The sequence below is a fragment of the Chamaea fasciata genome, unplaced genomic scaffold (genome assembly GCF_029207755.1).
Source record: "Chamaea fasciata isolate MVZ Bird 193981 ecotype frontalis unplaced genomic scaffold, bChaFas1.0.hap1 SCAF_9, whole genome shotgun sequence".
Lineage (NCBI taxonomy): Eukaryota > Metazoa > Chordata > Aves > Passeriformes > Sylviidae > Chamaea > Chamaea fasciata.
In genome coordinates, this window is record NW_027094094.1 from 12,501,342 (window position 1) to 12,514,139 (window position 12,798).

The 12,798-nt window shown below is 41.0% G+C and overlaps 1 protein-coding gene across 1 annotated transcript in view; it reads right to left on the bottom strand.

Moving 5' to 3' along the window:
• CNNM2 (cyclin and CBS domain divalent metal cation transport mediator 2) overlaps positions 1-12,798 on the bottom strand; it is a 118,744-nt gene that overhangs the window by 23,809 nt on the left and 82,137 nt on the right. Inside the window, exon 2 of the mRNA XM_066191000.1 lies at positions 3,789-3,932. Within this exon, the coding sequence (XP_066047097.1) occupies positions 3,789-3,932 (144 nt within the window). The remainder of the gene's footprint in view (positions 1-3,788; positions 3,933-12,798) is intronic.

Consider the following 12,798-nt stretch of genomic DNA (forward strand, 5'->3'; position numbering starts at 1 on the left):
CTGAAAAGCTCAGAGAATGTTATTTTTAAAGTACTGTATCTGAGGTGTTTTCTCATAAGCTCCATCATTGCTCTCTTCAGGGAGGTAAAAATCACAAGTACAAATGTTGGCCCTGGGACAGGGAAACACCTCTGTGCTTTCTTTGAAAGAGCTGTAATGCTGCAGGCTTCAACTGCACTACTGGCACCTGAAAACAAGACCAGCATCACACAATGGGAAGATGCCTTAAATCTTTCTGTCCATAATGGTCATCAAGGTAAGAGACCCGGACTCTTAATTCAAATGATGGGCAATTTCAATTCCTCTTTTTTTCCTTGGCGGCTTATCCAAAAATCTTCCCTCAAGAAAAACGTTAAATGGTTATAGCAGAGCCACATGGCTTAAAGCCATTGTCTGGCTTATTTTTGCAAGGGATGGTCCTAAATTTTTCTTTGCTATCCAAACAACTTTTGAGGTTCTTGTAAGACATAAGAACCAAGGACTGGATTGTGACCAATGTAATTGAATCTGAACCAGGTATTTCCTGCCTGTCCTTTCTCCAGTAAGTGAGATGGAGATGTGGGCACTGAAGTTACCTTGGCATGCTGAAGTGATCTCTGCTTACAGAGTGCTGAGATGCTGTTTGGTTTTGCAACGTGAACAATGAAATGCATAAGGGATACTCTCACTACAATTTCAGGTGAGATACCAACAAATATTGCAAACATCTTCAGTAGGTTCTGGGAATATTTAGACTTCTCCTTCAAATCATTGACAGCAAGCCTGACCATGAACTCGGGGCTGAGGTAGAGAACTCCAGAGGATGAGTGGTCAAAACAAAATTAAGGTTCTGGTATCTCTTGTAATAATCCTAAACTTTGCCTGATGCATAACATGATGAATTATTGCATGAATTTCCTTGAAGGAGCCTGCTTGGACTGGAGACAGCTACAGAACAGCCAGTTCAAAGCTCAGATAACCCATTCAGTTGGAGAGGCAGGCAGATTGATGGGGGCTGCAAATGCACCCAGGCAATTGCTGAGGAAAATCCTTGCTCTTCTCCTGTGCTTTTTGTTTTACGACAGAGGAGACATCTGCAGTGAGCTCCAGACAAGACAAAGAGATAATGAAACTCATCTCCAAGCAGAAAGAGCTAAATAAGAGAGGCCACCAGTCAAACCTGGACCAGAAGAATGAACAAGCAGTCTGTGCAGTCTAACACAGAACATACAGCTTTCTCTTTTGGGCCTCTGAGAAAGTTAAGAAATGCTCTCCCACCATGGCTAGAGCCAAGGCAGCATAGGACAGATTCCTGTAGTGTACCAACCATGAAAAAATGCTACAACTTTCCAGTACTAAGAGCCAAACACACTGGCAGCTCTTCATCATGACACGGGCTGAAATGTGTCATTTGTCATGACAGAAACATCAATCACCCAACATCTGCAAGCCACAGCAGAACAGAGCCACATGAAGCCATACCACATATTTATTTGGCACGCTTCAGAAATTCAGCTGCAGAGTTCAGCAGTGAGAACAGCTTTCAGCAAAAACCGTAAATATACTATTGCTTCCACCTTAACACAGTTCAAATGCTTTTTCATGGGAACAACAGAAAGGAACAGCTCCAACACCAAGGTCAGCCATTTCATCGAAGTTCAAGTTTCCATCAAAGCAAAACAAAACATTTTTAAAACTTCAGAACAAAGCATAACAATGCTGCCAAAATTTTTCAAAAGCTCTTTTTAAAAGTAAACACCTAGTACAGAGCAAATCAGTCCAAGGGTTTCAAACTGACCTGTTCTGAGTTGAGCAAGCCAGACTGCTACAATAATGAACAGAATCAGAGGTGGGGTTATTAACACTGACTCTGTGATATCAACACCAAAAATAACCTGCCTTAACATATCATGAACAATAAAGTACCTTCAGTAAACCCATGTTCTCATACATGTTCTCATCACCAAACCAATTGGAGGTTGGCTGCTCAGGTCCAAACCCTCTCACATTTCCTGTGATCCTCACAGCTTCTTTTCTGCCCTCTCCCTTACTGCTACAGTATCCTTCAGTCTAAACAGTGGAATGATCTCCAGTGCTTCATAAAGAAATTAGAAGTACTCCATGGTACTTAGCTGGAGTCAATCCCTAAAATTTCCTGCATCTTCCAGGAGGCCTAGGAAGTTTCCTTCCTGTTCTGAACGAGGAATTTTCAATAATAAAAAGTTATCCCAGGAAGGAGAGTTTCAAGTGAACTCAATGTTCACCAGCTCTATTTTGTTAATATAGGAAACCTTCAGGTAGTAAAATTAAAATTAAATTCTCATTTCCTTGCCCTCTAACATCCTATTAATGGGCAAAGTTGTTTTGGTTTTTTTTGCCCTGAAGAACAAAACAGTATGATCTGTGTGTTTTCTCTTAACAAACAAGGCCGGAGGGGGGTGAGCGGGGGCGGATTGAAAGCATATGCAGTGTCTTCCCTCATAGATGCACGAAAAAATCTCAAAGGGAGATAAAGACAGTATCTTTTTGGAGTATAAAAGGGTTTGAATTCAGCCTGCAAAAGCATTATGTTGTTAACTGATTAGCCCAACAATTCAGTTGTGAAGGTATAAAAAGAAATCAATACTAACTGGACTTCTGTGATTTACACAGTAATTAGACTGTTCAGCACACAGTGAAACACAACTGTGATTTACATGAACATTTGGGTACATAAATACTGATAAAATACTGACTAGGTACAGAAAGCATTTCAGGCAAAAAACAAGTAAGTCTATCCCGCAGTATAAAGTGCTCACTGGGCATTTGGCTTGGAGGTAGGATAGAAGATGCTTGCGTTGGCCTGAAAAATGCAGTAGAAACATTCCGATCCCTTCCGTGAGGAAAGAGAAAGAAAGCAAAGGAAAGCTGAACAGTGTTAAAGATACTTTAAATTATTATTTCTACTATAATAGAATCTGGAGACATCCTTGTGCTGCACGCAAACTCATAGTGAAAAATAGCATCTGCCAGCAAGTGATCAAACCGCAGATAAGACAGATGAAGAATGACTGAAAGGAAGTCCTGTATACAGAGGCCAGATCGTGCAGATGGGGGGAGAAGCAGACGCTTTAGGTAATTGGCCAAGCTTTAATCTGGGAAAGAAAAGGGTTCAGATCTCTCAAGTCCCAGGTAATGGTTGACCTGCAGCATCATGTCCCTCAAAAGACATTAACACAAAGACATTAACACAAAGAACGAAGGAGCTGTGCTGAGTGATAAAAATAAGAAGGTATTTAGGACAGGCTGGTTTTCAGCCCTGAGGAAGGCTTTCTATTCTCAAGATTTCTCAATGAGTGACAGATATTCTAAAGAGACTCAATTCCTCTTCCTTGAGGCATGCCTCTTGCTGAAGTATGGTAGTACACAGACTATAGGCCCTTGAGGCAGACGGACAATAGGGGAAAACGTAGGAGATCACGAGCACTGTAACAGGAAGGTTTAAGCCACAATGGTGAACAGCTGGCAAAAGAGAACAGATTGTTGCAGATGTAAACCTTCCTGGTAAAAGGATCAAATAAAGAAACCAGTCCTGCTTCTGAATTAACACAGCCTAAAGGCATGAGGTTCCCATGCTGCAAAAACAAAAATTACTTTGACCATGAGAGGAATCTGCAGGTCATTTTGTTAAAGAAACTTCCTCAGCAATTTGACTACTGAGATTTTAAATCAGCAACATAACATCTCTCAAAACACAGCCATAAATACAATTGCTCCTGGATGGAGTCTTTCTTCTCATCTATGAACAAATTGCAAATATTTCTACTCACTGTATAGATCTGTTTCATCCAGAATTTCAGACTTGATGATCTCTTCAATCACATCTTCTAAAGTAACAATTCCCAGGACTTCATAAAAAGGATCCCCTTCTCCTTCATTGTTTACTCTTTGCACTATAGCCAGGTGAGACTTGCCTGCAAGAAGATAAATCAGCAATTTAGACACTTTAGAAATTTCTGAATGATCAGAAATTACAGCAGAAGTAGAGACATGCAGGTATAAATAAAAAGACAAAAAGGTTGGTGTCAGGTTTTATGAAAAAAGAAGCAAGGCTTAACAGATTCCTAAAATCATAATCTGATTTCTGTCTGAGATACACACTGCTGCATCACATAAATCCACCTTATGCCCTAAAAGAGAGCTAAAGAGATCAGTGTTCTTGTTCTAATGTTTTTCCCAGCAAAACTGTCACCCTGGCATGGAATTCATATTATCTTGTTGTTCTGCTTCTTGTCTCATGCACTGGCAGAGGAAGGCCAGGCTGGAGCCCTCCTTTGCAGTGAGATCCCATGGATGTTCTCCTCAAGTCTGGAAAAAAACAGCAACAATGACCAAACCACACAAGCACAGGACAGAGCTAGGGAGAAGTCAGCCCCATCCATCAGCTCCTCTTTTTCCCCTTTCTTTCTCAAAAATAATTTATTTATATATTCTCCATATGGGGTGATGACCTCTTATTTAGGAATTAATTAATTAAAATATTCAAAGCAAGTGTCTGATCAACAAAGAGAAAAGCAAAGAAGAGATTTAGCAGTAGTTCTAAAGATTCCTGAGCTGTGCATCATTCACAGTGAATACCTAAAGTCCTTTCTGCCATAGGAATAATGACGGTAAGAATATCATCATCATGACCCTTCAAACTAGCCTTGATACCTTTGGTTGCCAGTTTCTCCAGCTGCCATTGAAAACCAGTCCTTTTTAAAGGAGCATAAATAATAGCATTCATTCAAAGGGTCCACCAAATGTAAGTGGCATTTTGCAGTACAAATACACAGACATCAATATACTTTCTGAACTACCAGGAGGTAAGAAACAGTGTCTCACATTCTTCTTTGCTGGTCTCAAAAATTGTACTTATCCCCAGTCATGGAATACAACCAAAATAGTTCAACTTTGCTTAGACCCCTTTATAGGCAATAATGTCTGCCTGCTTTAAGATTCAGATTATTAGACTAACAAGCATTTAAACTATTCCAACCCAGACTTACTCATGCTTAAAGAATGAAAATATCCCGAACAAATTAGACGAGGGAGGAAAACTTATCAACTACTGATATAAACATTGCATCAGGTCAAGTCAATTCACTTTGGTAAGTTTTTCACATCTGCTTTCCCAGGGACCTAACATAAGCAGTTAAAAACAAATTCTTGGTGAATGCTGTCTGTCGAAAGTTAAATTCTTTTGCTATTCCCAGCTTGTGATCATTTAAAAGGAATTTTCCAAAGCAGGGTCTAATATTAGACTCAAAATGAAGTTTCCATTCCACTTAGGCGATATTCTCACCAAAGTAACTACTGCATAATCTGATTGTCTTGGAGCTACTCGTTTAGATGCAGATGGACATACTTTAAATACCAACTACACAGCACTGCTGAGTCTTATCTTGAGGAGACCTTATTCTACAGCGAATTAATAGAAAGATGATTTGTTATTTTTAAAGTATCAACATTCATATTGTACTGAAAGTCTTTCACTGTGCCAGGTTTTACGGGTTTTATTTCCTCTGCATTTCTTGCAAGATTTCCAGCTCTTTCTATCGCTCAATGAACAGCATTAAAATGACTTCATAAAAACATGAAAGGTTTAAGCAGTATTATTACTGCAATTCCCCTGTAATATACTACTCCAAATATATCCTTCAACATAGCAATGCTAAATAAGAACTGCAGCACCAAAAAACCAAACCAACCAACCAAACAAAATAAACCAAAAAACAAACAAAAAAACACCCAAAACAAACTAGACAGATAAAATAAATATTCGAATTTATTTCCCAGTGCCTGCTCAGACATGAGTATATTTGCTTTCAAGTCAAAAGACACAGCTCCTTCAAGAACCGTTTCTATCACAGACCACAGCAGCTCATTAGCACATGCCTATTGAGGTGCTAATTCCTCAGGATATCTGTTCTCACATATTAGTAAGTGGTAAGATCTGTTCAAGTGGGTTGAATTAAAAAAACAAAACCAGCCAAACAAAAATGCCAAAAGACAATGCTATCAACTCATGTTTCAGCTTTGATCAAGATCATCAAATTCCAGGCTTTTCCTCCACTTCTGCACTGCCTATGATAATGCTGAACTAGGTGATGAAATTTGAAATTTTGAAAAGAACATTCTTTCTAACAATGGGAAGTTGTGCACAAGGTTCATCCACAAAACAGGTTGCACGCCCTTCCCACCAGAGGGGTCCCCACCAAGAATTCAGCATCACTAAAATATGTTCTCCCCATTTCAGCAGCTGCAGGACTCTGATCCAAGCAACAGCACCTAATGTGAGATGAGTGACAAAATCTGTACCAGCTGCTGCTCTCTTAAGCAAAGTGAGCTGGTAAGACAGGAGTTACAGAGAGGTATCAGGCATTTTGCACTTTCTACAATGAAAAATAAGGCTAGAAACACCTTTTTCTGGCTCTGCGAAGATCTCCGATTTTCGGGGGGTTTAACTTATCACTCAAAGTATCAAGATCATTGAAACTTGTCATCATTGCTGGATTTTGGTGGGTAGCATCAATATTCAGTTCTACCCTCATTATAAAATAAACTACATGTTACAGACAATTTATCTGCTGAGAAGAGATGAATTATCCACACACACAGTGACAACTAACCTTTCTTCCCTCCTGACTGTCAAGTTTTCCTGTTCCAGACTTTCATCAACCCAACACCTTGCTGGGGTCAGATGAATTTAGGCCAATCTAATAAGCCGCTCCTAAAACGCTGCCTCTTGTTCCCAAGTTTTCTCCTTCCTTTCTACTGGCTCCAAAGCTCATGAAATTATTTGACGAGACAGACCAGATCCGAAAATTACATTTCTTGTGTCTCTACAAGATAATTTTGACCCAGATCCAATAATTTGCAAGAAATCACCAGACAGTAGAACACACATCAGAGGTGGTGACGGAAATGTTAAGAAGATGCATTCCCAGGCTGGCTGCCCTCTCACCACAGAAGACTGCAAAATACTCTGCACGTATGGAAGTAATCAAGACATAAAAGACTAAAGGAAAAGCTAGGAGTGCAAAGACCTCTTTATACATAGTGAAAAAGCACAACACAGCATGTGCTCAACTGTAAAAGTGGCCCATAAGTAAAAGAATGACTCCTTTGAGTGTTTGAAACAGAAATTGGCTACAGCTTTATTCAAAGACTTTATCAGGCCACTGGCAATTGTCATACTACTTTATTCAACTGAAAAAGAGCGGTTTCAGCTTGTATTTTCCACTGCTAAAGACATACAGTACATATCTAGTAAGGAGCTGAATAGAGTAAACATCCAGCAGGTAAAAAACTCTGGACTGCATGTAATATTCCTAGGGCTTTGAGAGCAGAACACAAATTAAACAGAGAGAACAGGTGTATGGAAAGTTCTGCACTTCACTGATTTTCTGGCCACAGTCTCTAACCACACTTCACAGATGACATTAATGCTACTTTAATCCCTTCTTTTAAGTGTTGATACAATGAGATTTAGTAAATGGGCAGTTCTGCAAATCTGCCAGCTCTGACAATAAAGGCAGAAATGTGATATGTGACCCACAACTCCTCTGGGCACAGGCAGGCAGTGTTTGCTTTTTGCCTCAGCTTCTCCCCTGCACAGTGACACCACCAGGGGCTGATACCTGTACACGGCCTGAGGCACCAGCTGTGACAAATGTTAATCTCTCAGTTAAATTCACAGGCAACTAAAGAACCAAGCAGTTTTGGTAAAGATAAATCCAGTCTCATCCCATTGCTTAAAGCCCTGCCACTCAGCTTAGATTTTGCCCTGTAGAACTTCTGATTAATTTATTAAGCTAATTAAGAAACATGAAGATGCTTAGTTAAATCCGCATGAGTAAGCGAACCTATAATGAGCTCCTGGGAGTCCATGTGATTTACTGACCACAGAGACCAGAACTGGAAGAAAGAAATGCCTGAAATACTCATTCTTTTACTGTACCATGACAATTTCTTGAAAAATATGTCATGGGGGAAAATTCTCCCTTTGATCCTGAGGCATTTATACGTCTAGAGCAAGGACCTCAAGATTATTGTCATGCAGTTCACAAACCAGAGATGAAAACATCTCCCCAAGATCTGCTCTGGTCAGTCACAGGATCTTGACTCCATGGAGAGTTCTGCCGTTTGGATGGAGCTGTACCCACCCCACTCACACATGTCACAGACACACAGACAGAAGAAATGGGATGACAGACACATTATGGAGTTCAATAAATGCAAATGCAAAGTCATAAACCTGGTACAAAACAACCCCATGTGCTGGCACTGAGGACTGACTGACTGGGTGAACACACTCCAGGAGTCAGCAGCGTGTCCCTGCAGCAATGAAAAGGAACTGTGTGCTGATGTCAGCACACGTGCAGCTGGCAGGTCAAGGGAATGGATTATTCCTCTCTATTTGACATCTGTGAAACCACACCTGCAGCACTGGCATTCAGTTTGGGGTTCTCCAGTACAAGAAAGACATCAAGAAACTGAAACAGTTTCGGCGGATGGATCCTAAGGTGGGCTGGGGCTGGAGCCCATGATGCACAAGGAAAAGCAGAGGGCACTGCATTGGTTGAGTCTCGCAAAGAAAAGAAAGGACTTAGAAGTCTTTCTGTACCTCACAGTAGGCTACGGAGAACACAAAACTAGAGTCCTTTGAGCTAGATACTGATGGGACAAGAGACAATAAACACAAATTTCAAACATGGAGACTCTCTTTAAATAATGATAACTTGTTCCTCACAAGGGTGGTCAAACACTGGAACAGGGGCCCAGAGGGGCAGTGAAATCTCCAGCTCTGGAGGTATTCAAAACTCAGTGACCTGAGCCAGCTTCAAAGGTGGCCCGTTCCAAAGAGGGGGTTGGACCAGATGACCTCCAGAAGTCCCTTCCTAAATTATCCAGTGATTTTAAGAGACTTTGAAGAGAGGTCTGGCTGAAATCCCAGGCCAAACTTCATTGCTGAATTTTCATTCCTGAATTTCTAAAAAAATTGCAAAGCTTTCAGTACATAAGGATATATAAAGACAGCAAGTTTCACTGATCTGGAATGCCACAATCTGGCCTTGTATGTGACCAAATGTAATAACAAAGCAATTCTACTAGCCAGACCATGCTGCAGGAAATTACCATACTGCTGCCATAGCTTTAGAGCAAACACAGGTTCCCAGCAATGAGTGATCCAACAGCAAAGCTGTAACTGAGGGGCTCTGAGCAGTGAGCCACAACCTGCAGTGATGTGTCTAAGCTTACACTATGAGAAAGAAACTTGAAATGCCACTATTTGTGCTGAAGGAGGTTTATGAACTCAGTAACTGGGAAGATTTGTAGGTGTTATTTCCCCCCTGCAAGCAGCAGATCTCACTAAAGACCCCTGGTTTCCTTAAAAAAAAAAAAAAAAAAAAAAAAAAAGGAAAAAAAAAAAGGAAAAAAAAAAAAAAAGAAAATCAGTGTTAAATCAAAGCTGTGGTAGACATTTATAAAACAGAAGATTCTTGTTAAGTCAGTTCGTGGTAAAACAAAAATCAGGCTAGTCCATTTTTGTTAAAACCAGTAATCTGAGTCTATTTGCTGTTTGTTAGTACCCTGGAACATTAAGCCATAGCCTTTTTAATATGCCTTCAATGACATGGAGAAAAATCCCATGCCGTGTTTAGCTGCCCTTGAATTTGCTAACTAACAATCTGTACTTCTGAAAATCTCCCTGTTTAATCTTATGGGATTGTTTTTGTTTTGACTGATTTGTCCAAAGGTAAACACTGGTCTGTCAGTGAGATTCACAGGTTCAACAATACATTATTCAAAACAATCAATCTTAAAACGTGTTGTATAATTTATCCATTAAAAATAACTCTCTGGAGAAGCCCTGGCTTGCAAGCAATTATACCAAAGTAAAAAAAAAGGGGTTTATTAAATTTCTTCTCTGCACAGTAGTTCAAGGACATTAAATCTCCCTTCTACTAGCAGAAATTTGCATTCATGCTGTTTGCTTTTTCACTTCGATATTTTTCAATGGGGCACTCAGACTGCTACTTTCTCCAAACACACACACAGAAACTGGTGCACACTGTCTTTGGGTCCCTAACACAACACCATTCATAAAAACAAGAGAAACCCAAAACTTCTGCAAAAACAATCTAGATTTAGACTAGGCTTTTTAGATCCTGTTCTTTTCAGCAGCAAAACATAAAATTTTTAATATATATTTGGGAAGGGAACCTGATAACTAACATTCATGTAATACAGCCACATGAAAATCACTCAGACCCTCAAAGGAAATGAGTGAAAGTATCAGCACAACCATTGGGAATACAGTGATTCTCCTTTAAACCAGAGAGCTCAGTCTCATACAAACATTAACTAGAAACCACATCAGCCTTCACAGGAAAATAAAAAAGTAGCACTTTAAATAGACTCTTTGTGTTAAAGTCCATTTAGTGGGAGGACACCAAAAAAAGCAAAAATCAGGGAGAGTTTCAGAATGACTTCCTGACAGTGAATTGTATTTGTAAGGAATACTTTCCCAAGGGAAACAACAGAAGCTCAGTTACTTGCAGCTTTGAAAACTTGACTGGACAAAGCTCCTAGAAAGGACTCAAAAATTCTCCAGTGCCCTGTGGCAGATGGAAGAGAAGCAATGAGCTAACATTTTCCATCTACACCAGCCTATGAGTTGGTGTAGGAGCACCAGCTCAACTGCTGCTGCCTTCCCTTCAATCCCTTCTGGCAGAACCTTGGTGAGACACACGCTGACAAACTTAATTTGCTTTGCCACTGCTTCTAAACGTGAGAGCACAGCCCTAGAAAGCTGCAGCTTTTACCTGCAGCTGAACTGAACCTGGCAACCAACTCGGATCAGAAGCTGGGAAGTCTCCATAGGTACATGAGTAAAAAGAAATTAGCTGGGAACCAAAAATAATGTGAGTGTAAGGAAAGAAGATAATTTCAATTCAGAGCTCTGCTGCCAGAGCAGAAATCTTAGGGAAGAATCAGATGCGAGAATATTTAGGGAAAACCATTACAAGGTGTGGGCAGGCAATACAAATGAAATTGAAAAGTGGAGAGAAAAAGTTTCAGAAACTCCTTGAACATTACTAATGACTCCCTTGCCATGAACAGCATGGCAATGCTTCCCAGTCAGGCAGTGATTTGCAGTAGGGAATTTGTGCTGAATACGGCTGAGGTTAACAATAACCAGGGTCCACGAGGGTGTAAAATGCACACCACTAGCTGGGCTGCTCTCAGGGCTGGCCAGAACTGTGAGTTCAGCCCAGTAAAAGAACAAACACCGGCTGCTTCCCAGAAATGCAAGCACTTTTCTGTCTTAGAGAGGTAACCACTGGATCTGAAGTAGGAGGAAGAGAAGGAAAACCTAACACTTGAGAAAGAAACCTCTCCCAAAACCAAAGTATTTTTGGACACCTGTCTGAGGCTCTAACCTGAGTCCAAGGTTGTGACACCAGGACACTGGTGGCTAGAGGGGAGAAATAGGGTGGAAGTTTGAAAACAGAATTAAGGAACCACTTCAGAAATGCAGCAAACTAAAGCTGAGAGAAGAGGTGGCAACAAGAAGAGAAAATACTGAACCTAGAGAGAGGCCTAGGACTATCTGGACTGACACGGAACAAAAAAGTTCAGATAAAATCCAAGGCAAGCAAACAGAATATTAAAGTCATTCTTGGTCACGGTTCAAGTCTTCCACAGCGGATTCAAAAGATACTGAAGTGTGACTTACGCTGATGTGATTTCCCCTGTGCCCTCACTTCCCAAGGCAAGTAACAACCTTTTGGAAAGAAGTGTAAGTAATGCATCTCCTTACTGACTCGCACCTCCACGGCATGATCAACAAGGAATTTTTTTAGTGTTCAAGCACCCTAAAAAGGAGCCATACTAATTTTATTACTTCCCTGTTTGTTCAAGATTGTCCCACTGATTTCAGCATTCCTTCAGGGATGAAGAGCAGGCACCGGCCGGCAGAAGTGCCGCCAGCAGAGGGAGCGCAAAACCTTGGGCTTGCTGAGCTCCGCGCTCTAAGTCCTCCCCAGACCCCAGCCCAGCAGATGGAGAGAAGAGGTCCTGGATTCTGGCATCGCTGGGGTCTGGCTGCTGGCTGGATGCTGAATCCTTTGAGAGATGTGTCCTTCAGCCGGAGACCCACAGCAATGACCCCTGTCCGCCAGGGCCTGTTCAGCATCTCCTCCTGCAGCTTCGCATTGCTGCTATGACTTGTCCCACCCCAACTTCCTCCCCCTTCTCTGCCCAAGGGGGGGACAATTTCTTGAGCCTTTTATAAGGACTCAGGAGAGAAACTGTCACCTCCGTAGTCTCCTCCAGTACAACAGGCTGCTACCACAAACCAAGAGTTAATCCACTAAATGGAAACAAGAACATCAAGAGATGTATGTTTATGAGCAACAAGAATAGCCATCCAAAACAACAATGAACTCGGATGACTTTGATGTTCAGGTAACCAAAACACAACACCAACAGAAGCAACAGCCTTGTTCTGTATCACTCTAGCCAAAAATCCTACTGATCTAATCCATCCTCTAATCCTGCCTCCCTCAATTCCTAAAACAGACTGGATTTAATTCACAGAGCTTCTAGATTTTGGCATCTACACCATGGGATTTTAAATTTGACAAAGGTAAAGTACTAGAAGGCACAACAGAAACATGTTTGGACATTAGGAGGTTAGTTGAGGCCAGCACGCTTACATAAGGACCTAAACCATGCTGAAAGCAAAGAGCATGAGCTGAAAAGGAAGAGCAGCATCTTGGGGCTGTGGGT